At 38.8% G+C, this 18,581-nt stretch overlaps 1 protein-coding gene across 10 annotated transcripts in view; it reads left to right on the top strand.

Moving 5' to 3' along the window:
* ERC2 (ELKS/RAB6-interacting/CAST family member 2) overlaps positions 1-18,581 on the top strand; it is a 958,416-nt gene that overhangs the window by 446,738 nt on the left and 493,097 nt on the right. For all 10 annotated transcript variants that reach the window (XR_010338994.1, XR_010338995.1, XM_064367213.1 and 7 more), the window contains 3 exons: positions 5,947-6,084; positions 14,553-14,693; positions 17,778-17,918. Coding sequence is in view for 8 of the 10 variants with exons in the window: in XM_064367213.1 (XP_064223283.1) it covers positions 5,947-6,084; positions 14,553-14,693; positions 17,778-17,918 (420 nt within the window). In the remaining 2 variants the exon portion in view is untranslated. The remainder of the gene's footprint in view (positions 1-5,946; positions 6,085-14,552; positions 14,694-17,777; positions 17,919-18,581) is intronic.

Genomic DNA, 18,581 nt, shown 5'->3' with positions numbered 1-18,581 from the left:
GGACCATATTTGGAGAAGTGTCTGAGTCAGACTTTAACCCTGTAGGCCTGTGGGAACTTGAGAGAGACAAAGTCCAGAGTCATTGTTCTAGAATGGTGCAGTTTGCTGGCTTGAGAGCTAACACTGAAGCTCTCCCTAGGTGCTATGAATATGGGTCATATTTTTTGGCCATCCAGACTTTAGACTTTCTTCTGATTTTATGAAGAACATCTCACTATGGAAGACGAAATTGCCAAGACTTTGCTTCTCAACCTCACTTGCAGTTGGGCTGTATGCCTTACCTGGGCTTTCCTCATTAGATGTACCTGCCCCAGTGTCATTGGAATGTTGGGATTGCAAAGGACTCTCTCTCGGCTGCAAGGACTGTAAGGTCAAGGTCATGGGGCAGCATGACCGCAGGGCTAGTAGTAGTGTCCAGGGGTCAGTTGAAGCCACTCTTGTTAGAGGTCCTTCCTTCCTTTCTCACTTCTTTCCTTTTTTAAGTTAATATGTAGCATTGCCAACACAGTTGGTCGCTGAGGCCAAAGATAGAATGAGTGGGACAGAGCTCACTGTACTGTAAGCCTCAATATCTAGCTTTCAGCAGTTGGGCAACGGTGTCTGCACTAGACCACTTGCATCAAAACTTTGGGCATAATTCTATACTATGTTCCCTGACCCTAGTTCTGGCAGTTTTGTGAATTTCCCCATTTTTCTGCTTAAATCAGACCAAGCTGTTTCTGTTGCTTTAGCTAATAACATTAACTGATACTCTAGGTGTGGATAGCACAAAATCCAGAGACAAGTCTTAGAAGATAAACTTTGTTAGTAAATGAATTTTGGTATTTTATAATGAAAACAACCAGAAAGATACCTTTGGGTAACATTTAAAACTGTAAGTTGCCTAAGTATGTTTTAGGTCCTCTGTTTTAAGCTGTATATAGACCTTCTCCAACACTTTTGATTAATTCTAGAATTGAAGGGACTCAACCATCACCTACTCTAGCCTCTTCCTTTTACATAAGCCACTTTCTTTAGCCAGCCTGCCTGCCTCCTTCCTTCCTTCCTTCCTTCCTTCCTTCCTTCCTTCCTTCCTTCCTTCCTTCCTTCCTTCAAGCTAATAAGTGGTATTGCCAACAATTAGGTGCTGCAGCTAGAGATACAACAGTGAGTAGAGCAGCGCTCTTGTCTTCATTGAGCTCACAGCCTACTTGTAGACATAAATAAGGAAGCAATTTTAATAGTGTATGAAAAATGCAGATTAGGGGACTTAACCTTGTTTGAGGGGTTGAAGGAAGAGTCCTGAAGGAGGCAAGAGTGTGCTGATATCTAAAGGTTTGAGTAGAACTTGAATAGGTGAAAAGTTGCAGTGCAAAGAGGGCTTCAAGAAGAGGAGGTAGATAGGCAAAGATGGGAAGATATAAGGATATCTGGGCACTGGGGAACAGCATTAGTAATTTGACAGTACCAGGGCTTGGCTGAGGGATGGTAGAAGATCACATGGATCATCCCTTGGAGGGCCTCATGTGTTAGAGAGTTTGGGCTTTATTTGGGGGGCAATGAGGAGCCATTGAAGGGTTCTGAGGAAGGAAGTCATACAGTTAGATCTGCATGTTGGGAAGGTCACCTTTGGCTGCAGCAGGGAGATCAAATAGAAGGAGGAGAAAATGTGGAGTCAAGGAGGCTGTGGCTGTTAGTCAGTGGCCCCTTTTGTGCTGAGGACTACACTTGTGTGAAATTCACAACAAAGCTCCCCTGCTGAACATTGACCCATCTCAGGCTTGGCAAGCCCAGAGTTAAGGACCCCATTAATTCTTGGGCAGAGCTTCAGAAGTCAGCAGAGGCGTTAGGATTAGGGTTGTCAGATGACCTCCAGGGTCTGAGCTCTCCTCTCTTACTTCCTCTCCAGGGTTCTGCCACAGAAGGCACAGCTATTGCTTCAGGAGTACTGGCTCCTCCTGAATCTGCCCAGCCATGACCAGAAGGCAGCTCAGGTCAAAGGCAAGGGCAGGGGTCCTCTCTAGCTCCCTTGTGCTCAGGCCCATCTCATACTTTGTTGTCTGTGTTGCTAAAGTGGAGTCCATTTCTGCATTATGAAATTTCTTTAAAAAAACAAACAAACCCTCCCCTTTCCACCCCAAAAGCTTCCTATCCTAATCCTTGTTTACAATTTGCTTATTTTTCAAATCCTGCTATTTGAACCTTGCACAACCTCACCTTTTGAAGAAAAGGTTCCCAACGTATTTCATAAAAATGTCATAACAATTTGTGAACATGAGAAAACTGTTCAGTACTTTTTAAAAAAGATACAGAATTTTATATTCTCTCCAGTCTTTTAAATTTAAATTTTAATAATTCAGTCATCTTTGGAGTATTAAAGGATTTTCTTTTCCTGCAAAGAGTCCTTTTAAAAAACAAAAATTATTGTTTAAAACTCAAAGAACCATTCTGATATTTTGTATTTGGTTTTAAAATATCTTTTTATTCTGTTTACACTCAATGAAAACGTATTGGCAAATGCAGAAAAGCATGAAGAGGAGAAGTAAAATTATTAGTCACCTCATTGCCAAATAAAACATTTTGGTGGATTCTATATATATATATTGTTGTTGTATGCAAAACTTCTTCTTTTTATAAAATCAGTGCCATACTATTTTACATTCTGCTTTTTAAAGATTCTACCATTTTTATTTAGTTAGCAATGCTATGCAAACAGGACTTCAAATACTTGCATAATAGGCCATGGTTTAAGTATACCAACATCTCATTATTGGATATATACCCAGAGGAATATAAAACATTCTACCATAAATACAGTATGTGAATGTTTGTTGCAGCACTGTTCACAATAGCAAAACCATGGAACCAACCTAAATGCCCATCAGTGACAGACTGGATAAAGAAAATGTGGTACATATAGACCATGGAACATTACGTAGCCATAAAAAAAGAATGAGATCATGTCTTTTACGAGGAACATGGATGGAGCTGGAGGCTATTATCCTTATCAAGCTAATGCAGGAACAGAAAACCAAATACCACATGTTCTCACTCATAAGTGAGCTAAGTGATAAGAACTTATGAACACAAAGAAGGAAACAACAGATATGGGGTCCACTTGAGTGGGGAGGGTGGGAGGAGGGAGAGGAGCAGAGAAGGTAACTATTGAGTACTGGGCTTAATACCTAGGCAATGTAATGTTATGTACAACCAACCCCTGTGACACATGTTTATTTATGTAACAAACCTTCACATGTACTCCCAAACCTAAAATAAAAATAAAATAAATATTTAGATCCCATTAAAAAAATAAATATAAATATACCAACAATCTGTATTGGTAACTTGGTACAATTTAGTGTTAAGTAGGCATTTGTGTTATTAAATTATTTACTAATGTGTATAATGTTTATATATAAAAATATAAATGAAAAGTGGCTCATAATTTTACCAGTTGGATAACCCTGATTGACATTTAAAAATAATAAAACCCACATGGTTAGAAAATTCAAGCAGAAATCTATACAGATGTACAAAGATGAAAACCGAAAGCTCCCTCTACCTTCTGCCCCCAGACCTTACCCCACAAAGGTTAAAATTTCTTGTGATTTTTTTCCCAGATATATTTATCTATTTATAGATGTTTCAAAATTTATGCAAGAGACTATATGCTGCACACTGTTCTGCACCTTATTTTTTTCTCTTAAGAATCATTCTTGGTGATCTTTGTGCAGCATTTCTTATAGTGGTGCATCCCTAGCTCAATAAACATATCTTTAATTCCAGCCCTGTTAGTCATGCCTGCAGTATCATTGGCTCTTCTTCTTGGTTCTTAGATGTGAGGTAAATAGATACAGCACCCGCGTGTCCTCAGTCTCACCATCCCATATTTCTCCAGTTCTTAACCACTACCTGCATGCCAGTAGGACCCGGACCCTCAGTCCCCACCATCCCTGTTTCTCCTCTTAAGCCCTACCTGCATGCCAGTAGGACCCTGACCCTCAATCTACACCATCAATATTTCTCCAGCTCTTTACAGCTACCTGCATGCCAGTGGAATCCAGACCCTCAGACTTCCTAGTCTTTCTGGTTATATGAGGAGGCACCAGGGATTGTGACATAAGTGCACAGCAACTCTTCCTTTGGCCTCTATTTCCAGTGTCCAAAGTCCTTTGAAATTGCTACCTACTACTACCCTGAGGCTAATGTCCTTCTCTTATGCCCAGGGCACTGTCTCCCAGGGTAGGCCAGTGGGTGTAATCAGTTTGCTCAGAACCACCATAGATCTGCATACACATGTGTACACAAATACATGCATGGCGTATTCAAAGTAATAACATACAGTTTTTCCAAGAGTCAGTCCTTTCAGCTGCTGGCTTCTTCCACATAACCAGTATCATTCTGACATATAACTATCCATATTCTTACTCATGTGTATTTTCGTGTGAACATTTGTCTGGAAGGGAGGAAGCCTTTGTTTTGACTGGAGATGATTATACCTTCTAAATTGCTGTGTTTTCCATGGAGTGGCAATGAATCTTCACAGTGGCAGCTGGATGGGATCACATTAAATTTTGTTGAAGGAAAAGGTTAACTATTTGACCTATAACCTGAGTTTCTAAGATGTCTATCTCAAGGCAGAAGAAGAAAAGATGAATGAAGGAAAGATAGAATGAAGGATGGAGGGAGGCTGGAAGGAAGGGAGGAAGGAAAGAAGGAAAAAATTCCATCTTTGTTAGGCCACAGAGTTTACAGGTTTCCATTGTAGCCATTGAAAAAATTAGCCAAGACAGAGTTTTCCAGATTAAAGTTCAGCAGAGCCATTGTCTTTGCATCTAGAGCTATTTTTAAGGCTGCTACTGCTGCCACGTCTGTTGTCATTGTAATCATCTCCTCCTCGTTACTACTGGGATTACTGTTATTAGTTGGATTGCCATTCCAGATACACGCTAAGGGAATCAAGTAATCAAAAAATTTGTTTGAATGTACATTGTGAAACATGCATTTGGAATGATTCCCTGAGAAAGCTGGGTGCAGAATGCAAATATTTTGAATGGACTTATCTTAGAGTTGTACTGCTTTTTTTCCTTGTCATTTTAAAACCCTTATTACGAATAAATTGTTTGTATAGTGGGTTTTTTTAAATACTTAGATAAGAAATACATGGTTGAAAGCAGAGAATAAAAATATGAATGATAATGTCCTCGATGCCCAGGAGAAAGCCCTTGCTGCTGCTCCTGGACAGGCATTATAATTGGCTATTTGGTGTGTTTATTTCAGGCTGCAGATAGCGGATAAAAGTGGCTGGTTTGTTGCCAGCACATGACTTAGTTGCCAAATGGAGTGTTTAGTACTTGTTACATTTGACTTATATCACAACTTCTTCCCATTAACAGTCTGCTGGTGATAACCTACTTGGCTTTTCATGTGATTACTTTGAACAGCCACTTGACAACATTTGGCATATCACAAACTTTAATACTGAAATAAAGGAGTGAGTGAATGACTACATGGGATCTGCCATATACTGATACGGTGCTTGGTGCATAATGGGCTCCCCATAAATGTCTGTTTAATCAATGAATTAATCTTGCGTAATATTTCTCTGGTTCAGTGTATCAAGGTTAGGTCTATCGACTTGAGACTTAAAAGGCTTGTAAAAGGGATAGCAATAGATAGAAATAATAGTGCTTACATATATGTTAGAAGGTCTTACCTTTGTATGGAGGGAAATACTCTGCTCCACTCTTTCACCGTTTAAATACAGAGTTGAACTGCATGAAGAAATGAAGCTTTCATCAAAATGGCCTTGAGTCTAAGTCAAAGCGTAACCTCTTAATACTGACAATTTCTATCATTTCAGGTTCTTTTTGTTTTGTTTTGTTTTGTTTTAACAGATCCACTTCAGGAATTTTGTCCCAGGATATGTAATCAAATATGCATTAAAGTATTTATTTTTATTTTTAGATTGAAAACTTGCAAGAACAACTTAGGGATAAAGACAAACAACTGACCAACCTGAAAGACAGAGTGAAGTCCTTGCAAACAGATTCCAGTAATACAGATACTGCCCTGGCAACGCTAGAGGAAGCTCTGTCAGAGAAGGTGAGTGTGCACTCAAAAACAGGGAATCAGGATGTGGGGAAACACAGTTGGCGGAAGTTGATCCAAATGCATTTAAATATGCCTGATTTTCTTCTTTTTCTGACACTACCTTTTGTCCCTGGTGCTTGTTCTCCCCATCCAAGCCCTCTTCAGTGGACTTGGCACACTGTAACCAGGGGCATTTTCTGAAGTGCAAATCTGATTACATCACCTTTGGCCCTCCATAAAAACCTTCACTAGCTTGCCATTGCACTTAGGATTACACAAATTGAAATCCTCTACTTGGCCCCCAGGGTCCCTTCTCCTATCTGATCTGGCAAGCCCCCACTCTGTGTGCCTGCTCCCTTCCTTATTCTTTCTTTCATTTCCAGCCTCATCCCCCATCTCTCTTTTTCCAGGTTCTCTGTGCCTTCGCCATGCGGGGCTTCTAGATTTTCAAGCGTACTGTACTCTTTCTTGCCTCAGACTCTTTGCAGATGCTATTCCCCAACTGAGAATATTCCTTACTCTCTGCAAATTTAATTTCTCTTCTTCTGAGAGGTCAGCTTCATGAGAAGTTGTATTGTGCAGTAGTCAAGAATATAGACCTGGAGCCAGACTGCCTGGGTTCAAATCCTAGGCCCGATATTTTCTATTTTGGACAAATTACTTAACCTCTCAGATTCTTCATTTGTAAAAGGGGATAATAATAGTACTAACCTCAGTGGATTATGTTAAGGAGAAAATGCATGAAAATAAGGAATGTGTTTAGAATAGTATATATAATGTTATCACTATTATTATTATTGTTATTTTATCATTTCCTTAGGGACACCTCCTAGGTATCCCCATTATGTCTCAGGAACACCATAAACTCCCCAGAGTTCATGTCACTTTTTTTTTTTTTTATTATACTTTATGTTCTGGGATACATGTACAGATCGTCAGGTTTGTTGCATAGGTATACACGTGCCATGGTGGTTTGCTGCATCCATTCCCCCATCATCTACATTTGGTATTCCTTCTAATGTTATCCCTCCCCAATCCTCCCACCACCTGCTATCCCTCCCCTAGCCACCACCCCCCTAATTGTTCATTCGTCTGTTTTTATGTGGTTAATTTCTTTTCTCTGCTAGACATCAAACCCAAGACACCTATCCTATGTGTGAGTTACCTTGCCATTCCCAGTGTCTAGTATAACCTGCATCGGGGATGCTTGATATTGGATACTGGTTGAGTGAGCCCCACCATGTGACATGCCCTCTTTTGAGCCCTGGAATGCAGCAGAGAAGAAAATGGGTGAAAATCCTGGCTTTACCAGAGTTTAGACTCTAATGGAGGTGATGGGGAGACAGTTAATAAAAAAGTGATGTACCTAGGATTTTAGAGGGTAATATTTTCTACAAAAGAAAAGAAGGCAGGGAGGGGTAAAGGGAGTGCCGGAGTAGAATGACCAGGTAGAAGCTTGCTGAGAAGGTAATATTCAAGAAAACACCTGAAGAAAGTGAGTAGTGAGCCAGAGCCCTTCTGGAGGGAGAATGCCCTGGCAGAGGGGAGAACAAATACAAGGGGGTAGGGGAGAGGAAGGGCGGCAGATTTCACAGGCCCTCGTGAGACAAGATTTTTTAAAATCGGCTTTTACTTTGAAGGGGATAGGATGCCATCCTGAGGGTTTCTTTCTGACTTACATTCAAAAGGATTAATTTAAATAAAAGAATGAATTAATTAATAAAATCCAGTAGGCAAATAGCTCATTCTGATGTTTACTTACTTTTAAAATGATTTCTAGTCCATTTCATTCTGGCTAAATGAGTTTATTCATTCTCTGGGGACCTATCGTAAATATCATACCCTGGAGTTGAGTTTGCATATGCTCTATCCTCTCCTCCAACACTTTCTGAGTGTCAAAGAGCCAGTGCCCACAAGCAGTAGAGGTAAAGTTCTCTAGGAATTCTCAGGAGGGATGGCTTGTTTGTTGGTTGGACATGGAATGTACTGGTGCAGTTTTTAGGCCCATGTCCTTGGCATTATTTTCAAATTTAGCTTGAAACCAAGAAAAGAAATGTTAACTTTTAAAGTGTGGGAGTAGACTCTATTGTGTTCTTTTTCTTCATCTTTCTCTTCATTTTTGATGCTGCCGCACTTTGCAGGATTTGGCCGTACATGCATGGGATATTGCAGGGGTTTTACTCCGGGATGCCCTACTAAAGTTATAGCATTATCTCCTATATTCCCTGTTATCAAAGCCTATAAACTCTGAGGTAATGCAGTAATTGGAAGGAGGCCTACAGGCCAGTCCCACCTATGCCACTAATTAACCAGGGAGGCATTAATTAACTGGGTGAGCCTGGCAAGTCATTCTCTCTCTTGGCATCTCAAATTTCCCATTTGATGAATGGGGGAATTAGATTAAATGCCCATGGGTTTCCTAAACCAGTGTATCCTAAAGAAGGCTTCTCTTCTGTTACTTCAGAACTACCGGGAAGTTCCTGTTGAAAGTCTATATTGTTAGGTCCCATCTATACCTACTAAATCAGAACCTCACGGGGCCTGGGAATCTGCACTTTAGCAAGTTCCCCAAGTCACTATGAGGTAAACTCTAGTCTGAGAACCAAGGCTCTATGATAAAAACATAGAAGCCACAAAAACATGGGTAAGCATATTTGTGGAGTTAATTTTAATAAATTAAAAAGTTATTGAACAAAAGGAAGCTACAAAAAGAACCGTGATTCTAGGGCTAGTCTTCATGGTCCTATTAAAAACTGTAAGATTTAAATGTAAAACCCACAACTATAAAAGCTCTAGAAGAAAATCTAGGCAATACCCTTAAGGACATAGGCACGGGCAAAGATTTCATGATGAAAATGTCAAAAGCAATTGCAACAAAAGCAAAACTTTACAAATAGGATCTAATTAAACTAAAGAGCTTCTGCACAGCAAAATAAACTATCATCAGAGTGAACAGACAACCAACCTACAGAATGGGAGAAAAATTTTTGCAATCTATCCATCTGACAAAGGTCTAATATCCAGAATTTAAAAGGAACTTAAACAAGTTTACAAGAAACAAACAACTCCATCCAAAAATAGGCAAAGGATATGAACAGATACTTCTCAAAAGAAGACATTTATGAAGCCAACAAACATATGAAAAAGAACTCAATATCAGTGATCATTAGTGAAATGCAAATCAAAACCACAGTGAGACACCATCTCATGCTGGTCAGAATGGCGATTATTAAAAAGTCAAGAAGCAACAGATGCTGGTGAGCTGCAGAGAAAAAGGAATGCATTTCCACTATTGGTGGGAATGTAAATTAGTTCAACCATTGTGGAAAGACAGTGTGGCAATTTCTCAAAGACCTAGAACCAGAAATAACATTTGAACCCAGTAATCCCATTACTGGGTATATGCCCAAATGAATATAAATTATTCTGTTATAAAGATACATGCATGCATATGTTCATTGCAGTGCTATTCACAATAGCAAAGACATGGAAGCAACCCAATGGCCCATCAATGATAGACTGGGTAAAGAAAATGTGGTACATATATACTATGGAATTCTCTGCAGCCAGAAAAAGGAATGAGATCATGTTGTTTGCAGGGTCATGGATGAAGCTGGAAGCCATTAACCTCTGAAAACTAATGTAGGAACAGGAAACCAAACACCACATGTTCTCACTTGTAAGTGGGAGCTGAACAGTGTATGGTCACAGGGAAGGGAACAACATGCACTGGGGGCTGTCAGGAGGGGTGGGGAGAGGGAGAGCATTCGAAAAAATAGCTAATGCATGCTGGGCTTAATACCTAGGTGATGGGTTGATAGGTGCAGCAGACCACCATAGCACATGTTTACCTATGTAACAAACCGACATATCATGCACATGTATCCCAGAAAGTAAATAAAATAAAATATAGCAAACAATTAAAATGAATCTTTTTAAGAAAAAAAATATGTTTTGACATTCAGTTACCTTATTTGACATCATATGTAGCATCTATTTCCAAATTAATTTTGCTCATAAATCCATGGGAGAGAAACAGTTGCTGGTTAATAAAGTTATAAATCCTATAATAATTTTAAAAATTGAAAGATAACTTCAGAATTAAATTATAAGAATTATAAGGTTTTACTTGAAAACTTATAAGAATATTTAATAAGATGACTTTTGGGGGAAAGATATCGTCTTTTTAACTTTTAATAATATATTTCCAGGGCTCTTTGTCGTAATTTTATTTGTGAAATTGGAATGAAGGGATGTTCAAAAACTATTAATGCTTATGTGTTCATTTAGCATATCTGGGTTATATGTTATCAGCCCATGTCTACCTCTTGATTTCTTTCTTAAAATTCACAGAAGTAAACACATACTGTATAATTTTTCATGTCATGAATTCTCAGCAGGATTTTATTATTTTTTTCTGGACCCTATTAAGATTTGATTTATTCTAGCTTAAATCCCAAAATAATTCCCAAATCTGAAACTACTCCCTTTATTTGAGTCCTTCCTTTGACGCTGAGGGGGTGTCTGGGAAGGGAAGCTGAGGTCTGTGGGAGTCTGGCCACCTTGGACTGTCTTTACTGCTTGATAGTTGCATCACTTGGGCAAGGCTCTTCTCTCAGAGACTCAATACCTCATCTTCAAAATGCACATTTATATTAGCTGACCTCTAAGTTTTATACTGTCCTAAACTCTCTTGACAAAGAATTATTCAGTTTGCCAATCTGCAATCTCAGGCTTATGGCATCTGAATTGGACATTAGATGAGGAATTGAGAACTTAGATGACTAGAAGGGCCAGGCAGGAAATGGAAATGAGGGGTGAGGCTTTACTGAAATGTAGTAGGGACTACTGGTGACTATGGTTAGCTGCAGGTCCTTGGTCTGTTTCAAAACATTCAAGTTCAGATTTTTAAAAATTATGATGCGCAAGTCAGACAAAAGAGCTCTATACACCAGCTTTGTGAGCTGTTTATTTCAAACTCTGTTTGCATCTGATTTTTAACTTTTTACAGCAATGAAGAATAAAAGGAAACATAGAGCAATTGATTTGGTGGAAATCTTTTAAAGGTGCCAAAATTAGAATGCTAGTATATTTGAAAAGCACAGATGAAACAGTTGATTGGAACTGGCAAGGTTCTCTATCATAGAACAAAGAATAGAAGATTTATTTTAAGTATTCCAGTATGCATCAAACCTTTAGGTGTATCCAGATAATATTATCTAGTAAGCTACTTAAAATACAATTTCCTCGGCCCTATTTCTTAGAGATTCTGATTCAGCTGTTCTGCTGTGGAGCCCAGGAACCTAAGATTTTTAAACATACTGAAGGGTTCTGATCCAAGTGGTCAGAAGGCCACAATTTGAGAAACACTGAATGTATGCTCTTCCATTTTAAGGTGGGAAATGGGTTCAACAAGAAAAATAACTTTCCCAGAAATAAAAATGTTGACATGTACAGCATCATTCCCTATTTCTGGGCCTAGAGAGCCATTGTTGATTAATCATGGCACATGCTAACTTCTCAACCCACTACTCCTGGAAGCCATTTTCACCCTGTCTAAGCTGGTCCTTGGTTGAGACTTTGCTGCCTCCTCTGGACTATCCCAAGGCCACCTAGCTCACAGGTGATAGAATAAGACTAAAACTCTTTTGAGGTCTTTTTGATGTTGGCAACATCACAATCTCTTTTATATGGAATTTTCCTCACAGATGTACTTTTTATCCACATTTAATTGCGCAGATTCCCCCTGTAACAAGGCATGCTGTGAAACAACAAAATGATTAATAAAAACTCATGGATTTTTAATTACATTTAATTATTTGCTGTCTTTTGGCTGATGAAAAGAATCCATCAGGCAGTATTCACCATTTCCCCTGGATTATGGCATCCTAGGGAGTATGTTATTCCTTTTAATTTCCAGGAACTTATTCAACTATTAAGAGTGTGCAAAGAATAATGCCTCTCCGTGAGTTAAGATTGAATATTCTAGGATTGACACACAGAAGCTCAAGAGACGGAACCCACTGTATTTATAAAGCTGGTCTCGCCAAGCCTTGCTGTAGCCACATAGCAGATAAGTAGTTGAGAAAGCCAGATAGTGGAGCTGGAGTCCACTGCAATTTAGTTCCCACCCTGTGATAAAGCACAAATAGATTAGACCTGTGCAGAGCCAGATGAGTGCATAAGGAATGCTTGCCAATGCAAATAAGACTAAAACAAGAACACATTGTTGGAATTTCTGCAAGTTAGTTGTTAATCAAGTAGATCATGGCATATTAGGGGCTTTTAACACATGTTTTTGACATCTGGCCCTGCGAGGCTGACAGTTAAATTAGTTTTGTGATTGACGGAGAAATATTTTGTAGTATTGAATCATCAATAACACTTAAAAACATTATAGTGCTTGTTGATTTTTTTTGTCATCAATGCCCAGTCAATAGTACAAGTGCTTAGAGCAAATCGACCTGCTTTCCAAAGGATTCTGACACCTTCTGGCTGTTAACATGCCTGCTTAATTTTATTACCTTTTCTTTGAAGCCAAGATGATCCCTAATTTGAGTTCTCCTTCCTTTGTATGCTGGATGATTTGCCCAGCTGTGGGTCAAAAGGACGCATAGGATTTTAGTGCTGCCCTCTGGAAAGCGGGGCCAGGAGGATGATCATGCAGTGAAACCATGTGAAGTCTGCTGAGTGGGAATAAATGACACGTGATCCAGCCAGAGGGATTCCTGGGAAGGTTTCCAAATAGTGAGATGACAGGTCATTTTGGAGCTTTAGAAATGTCATTCCAACAGCCATGTAGTGGAAGTGATGGGACTGAGAGGTGGCCTGGTAATCAGTTGTAGAGTAGGCAAAAGGCAACAAGGACTTAGTTGCTGAAATCATTAAAAACCCTTGAGAGATTGACCATGTACTGTGGTCATTTCCTTCTCTTGTAGATCGCATAATCATCTATTCACCATTGTCACAGGTAGGTAAACTAGGTCTGGGATCAAGAAGAAACAAATATAGGCAATTAATAGATTCATTTGTTATATTTCTGCCTCCACTGTTCTAATAATATATTTCATTTAAAGTGTTTTTAAATAATTGGAAAACAGTAATGATATGCTCCCCCCAGCCCCAAAGCATTAGATACATAAATTTATTGTCAGTGGGGTAGAACGATTACTTCCTCAGGGGATCTGAAGTCACAGGCTAAGTGTTCAGACTAACTTCCCTATGCCTTAAATACTATTTTACAGTTGTCTTATTTATCAGGCATTATCTCGTACTCTGCAATCATAAGAATATAAAAGATAGTATCAGGATCCTTGGGCACAGTTGTTGCAGCAGTATTTTTAACATGGCCATCTGAAAGGAAGTTCAGATATGTGTTGGATAATTTCAAACTAATTTCAGAAATCTAACTCAAGCTTTACGCAGATGGAATTTTCTTGTGTGTATGTGTGTGTGTCTAAATATCTTACTTTGATATCAGGCAGGTTCCCTATTTTTGGAAAACATGTCAAGAAAGCAGTGTTTTCATTTCAGTGTGAAAATCAAAGGCAGACCTCCTCGAATGGCTCCAGGTATATGTTTGTGGCAGTGTGGTCTCTGACAGGTGGCTGACTGTCAGAGGACCCGGGATGTGGGAAGTCTTCTGTTTATGACCTGGGCCACCTTGCGTCTTGGAGCTCTGGGTTTCCTCATCTCTACACTGTCATCGAGAGCACTGGTTCTGCCCTTGCGCTTGTGATGAGGACTTAAGAGGAGAGCACATCACAGCACCTTTGCATGTAGTATGCCCTCAGTAAAAGAAAGCTGCTGCTGAACTTTGTTCACACTCACCCAGTGTTTTGGAGTCTCTACTGACTATCAAGAAACCATTGAAAAAAACAGAAAAGTCAACATCTTCAGACCCACTGAAAAATCACATACACAATGGGCTGATCCTTTATTTTGTCTCAAGCTCTCACAATGAGTCCAGCTCTAAGACCTGGAGGGTTTGGGTCCTGCCCCACTTCAATCCGGTCTAGCCAGAGAACAGCCTTCGGAAACCAGTGAAGGCTCTTTGATGTCAAGTGGAGAAGCTAAGCAAAGAGGGCTGAGCCAAGAGCCATGTTCTGCTTCTTCCCCTTTCCTGTGCGAGGCTATGGCAGGTCTGGAGTCTCGGTGTCTGAAGCTACCTCTTCTAGAACTGCTCTAGAAATCTGCTGGATACTACCACGAACCAAGAGCAGCCACAGAACTTGAACGTTAAGATCCTTTGCAACCCTGTGATGTTAACTTTTATTAACAAGTCAGAAGCTGTATTGGTTGTCTTTCCCATGTGCTGTTATGCACAGCTTCTCCCCACGAATCCAATTTTGAGTTTCTTGTGTGTGCTGATTCCCACAGAGCATTCCTTAGATGCACTGCCTCTTATTTTCTTTTGCAGTATGCTTTGGCACATACACTGATGGGTTCCTACCTCTTCTTTATTGTTAATTGCCTTACAGGAGAGAATAATTGAGCGCTTGAAAGAACAGCGAGAAAGAGATGATCGGGAAAGACTAGAAGAGATAGAATCCTTCCGAAAAGAGAACAAAGACCTGAAAGAGAAGGTCAATGCTTTACAAGCTGAACTGACTGAAAAAGAGGTGAGTCTGGATAAACAAATGAACCTCACTGATAGTCCTCATAAACTCATATTCAAGGCAGCTGCGAGAGACTAGAGACTTACTTGGAGGCACTGTATGAAGGCTTGGGGAATGCGGTAACCTTTCTTTTGTAAAGTTGCCTGAATTTAAAGGAAAAAAAAAAATTTTGTAACTTCCTTCTTCTGTAATGCTCCATATCTGTCCTCTCTGTTTTGCTAACCATATACAATGCAGCTCCTTGAAACTTTTCTTTATGTCTTACTATATTTGCATGGATTAGAGGATTCTATATTTTTTGTAGTCCCATGATCCTTTGCTTGAGATAGCAGCAGCATTGATGACGATAATAATAACTCTACTTTATTGATATCTGCTATGTACTATTCCTTGTGTTGAGTGCTTGACATTCATCTGTAATACCCTCAGGTTAGGAGATGTGGTACCATGCTGGGCCCCAAGGTAGAGCTTAAATGTGGCTGTTCTTCTGGCCTATTTTTACATTATAGTAAATAATTTAGAGCTATGTTTTTATACCATAGCAAACATGAATACAAAGTATAAATGCCACCTGTGTTTTTAAAGTAAAATTTTATACTTTAAAGAAATTCTTGCTTGGGGGTTATGAAGAGGATGCCTTTGGGCTATTCCGCCATTCTTCAAGGGATCCCTATAACCCTCTCAGTTTTCTTGGGGATAGTTTGGTGGAGAAGCATGAGAAACAGTAATTACACATGATTTTATTTAATCCACATAACTCCAAGATATGTGGAGATTGCCTGCAACTGGCCCCTTCACACTTACTTCGTCTGCTGTAACTGTCCATCTTCTTTAGAGCTGTCTTAGACCTTTCACCCTGCTGAATGGTACCACAGCACAGTTGTCTGTCTCCTGGCTCCACAGTATTTCCTCACTCTCAGGGTACTGATAATTCCACCCAAATTAAAATCCTGAATAAATTAGGAATCTAGATGAAGAAGGAAAAGAGTCGATGAGTAAGAGGAGTTTCGAGGAAACCCAGAAACAAAATCCATATTTCTTAAAATTTAAATCTTTTTTTTTTAGAAAGGAGCTTATTTCTTTGTTATGAAAATAAAGAATGAAGTTTTCTCCCTACTTTTCCACTGCTGATTCTGAGTTGGAGGATCTGTGATGACTGTAGTTTGTATTGACAGAAAACATGGAAGCTTTGACTTTGTAGCATTCTTCACTGGTTGGAAGTGTTACTTGTCAGTTTGTATCTTAAAATCAATGTATATATTTCAAATGAAAAGAGATCTTGATGATGTGGTGGAGTATAAGCTATAAATGAAAGTAGTTTTGTAAATAATCCCAAAATTGAGTGACTTTCAAATAGGCATTTTGGTAAACATTTATTGTTTCTGCATAATGTGCTTGACACTGGGCTGGATGTGTCAGTCAGGGTTCTGCCAGAAAAACAGAACCACGTTAAACATTTTCAACAGATTAAGAACCGTATCATAAGGAATTGGCTTACACAGTTATGAAGGCTAGGCAAGTTCAAAATTCACAGAACAGGTCATCAGCAAAAGCGGACTGGAGAGTCTCGGACAGAAGCTGACACTGCAGCCAATAGGTGGAATTTGTTCTTCCTCAGGGAAACCTGAGTTCTGCTCATAGACCTTTCAATTGATGGGATCAGGCCCACCCAGAGTACTGAGGATAATCTCCTTCACTTAAAGTCAACTGATGGTAGATGTTACTCATGTCTACAAAATGCCTTCTATTAGCAACTTCTAAATTAATAATTGGGGACTAGAGCCTGGTCGAGTTGAATAAAACTGGCTATTGCATCTGGCAGTTTAAAATTTATAAAGAAAAACAATATGCAGTTGCCATCAGCTTATAATTTAATTGGAGTGATGATACATCTTCACCATGACAAAATGACTGGATTATAATGTCCTTCGTTATTTCTGTGGGAATGATACAACAAAGGACATTCAAATTGGAATTGTAGACCTGGGTTTGAGACCTGTATCTGCCTTTACCAGCTAAGTGAACTTTGACAAGATGCTCAGCTGTTGTGAGCCTCAGTTTCCTGGTGTGAAAAATGAAAATGGGTCACCTGTTCCTCAGAGGGTTTTAGAAGCACCTTGCTGGATAATGGTGACTTTTATCATCAAGATCATTCCAGTGCCCATGAAGCAATCCAGGATAAATTATTAGGTAGCATTGTTTACAGAGAGACAGGTGTCTGTTTAGTATCTTCCTAGGTGATGCAAATGAGTAAGAAGGAAATACACGGAGTCTGTTTTGGGGTAAAACTTGTACATCTCAGTCACATAGTTCAATGTTGCTATTTCATAGTTGATGACAAACATTGCTTTTTTAGGTTGCAAAGTTATGTTCAGTGATATATGCAAGTATTTCTTTAGTTTTTTGAATTCAGAGTTTATGTAGAACCTGTTAATTTCTGGACATGATTAATAACTGGAACAATTTAGGCAACCCTATGTCTGAGTTGGAAAGATTCATTGTATCTATCAAATCTGGATTGCAAAGGACAGGACTATAAAGTTTACTCAATTTTAAAATAATTTTATGTTTGAGTTTTCTGGAAGATGTTTGAAAAACCATTGATCATTTCTCTGTTAGAGAAATGCGATTTGATAAAAATGTAATAGGAGGTTTTTTTTATATTTGACTTGCTATTGGGAGGGGAAGCATTAAATTCAGTATTTTCTTTCATATTTGTCTCAGAGTCTGCATGGTCTGACAGCAATAAATGTAAATGGAAGGTTCAGGGTGTCTGTTTTGCTATGACATGTAAAGACCACTTTGGGACTTAAATCATTAGCATGACTTTGAGACATGAAACATGCATTTACTGACCACAACATTTGGTCACATTTGATTCTATGGCAATTAGATCCTGCTCGTTCTGTAAGCTGGCCAACTTTAATTTCCTGGCCAGAGCGGACTATTGTTACCTTAGTAAGATTATATTTACCCTTTCTGTCTACTGAACGCTTTATTGCTATGTATAGAATCAATGTGTTCAAATTAAAGGCATTGCTAGTAGAAATTTCAATGTTTTACTGACTCAAAATCTTTTTCTTTCAGTCTAGTTTAATTGACCTCAAAGAACATGCATCTTCATTAGCCTCTGCAGGACTGAAAAGGGATTCCAAATTAAAATCTCTAGAAATAGCCATTGAACAAAAGAAAGAGGAATGTAGCAAATTGGAAGCACAGTTAAAAAAGGTAAGTGAAGTCTAAGAAAAAAATCATGCTCTTTTTAAAATGAATTTATAAAATGGAAAAGGAGGCATTTTTAAAAAGAAACAAATCCCTTATCTGTTGCTGTCTGCTGATAAAAGAATTAATTAAATACTCTTAACTTTATTGCTAAGAAGTCTATCAAATCTGTCTGTGAACCTGAAAAATTATCTTAGGTTTCCTGTTTAAGAAAAACTTGAAAAGTAGATGAAAACAGTAGCAGAAGTTAAAAATATTATAAAAAACAGCCATTACTCTCTGGGCAAATCTCAACTATCAACAAAGAAAAATAAAAGTGTTTTCAACAAATCACAGAATCCAGAAGCCATATTAGATGTTAATAAACTTTTGCTACTTTCAGATGTAGGTCTTTTTGTAACTTTGCAAAAGATTTTCTGACATTGTTAAATTTCTAGAAGTTCACCAAAATAGTCAAGTCCCTGGCATCTCTATAGAATGACTATTTATAATTGACCATAATGGCCTTACTGTCTAAGAAAGCTTGTTGTAGATAGAAGACTTTGGAAAAGAAATAGGATATTTACATGGCAGCATTAACATGTTTTCTCTGACCAGGACATTTTTGTGGAGTGCATTTCCAGTCATGCATTGTTCTTTTGACTTTCTTCCTGTGTTGTTTGGTACGTC

The sequence above is a fragment of the Aotus nancymaae genome, unplaced genomic scaffold, assembly GCF_030222135.1.
Source record: "Aotus nancymaae isolate 86718 unplaced genomic scaffold, 86718_ANA_hifiasm-v0.15.2.pri h1tg000067l, whole genome shotgun sequence".
NCBI lineage: Eukaryota > Metazoa > Chordata > Mammalia > Primates > Aotidae > Aotus > Aotus nancymaae.
Note: the sequence above shows the minus strand (reverse complement) of the source record. Positions and strands in the feature narration are given on the sequence as shown.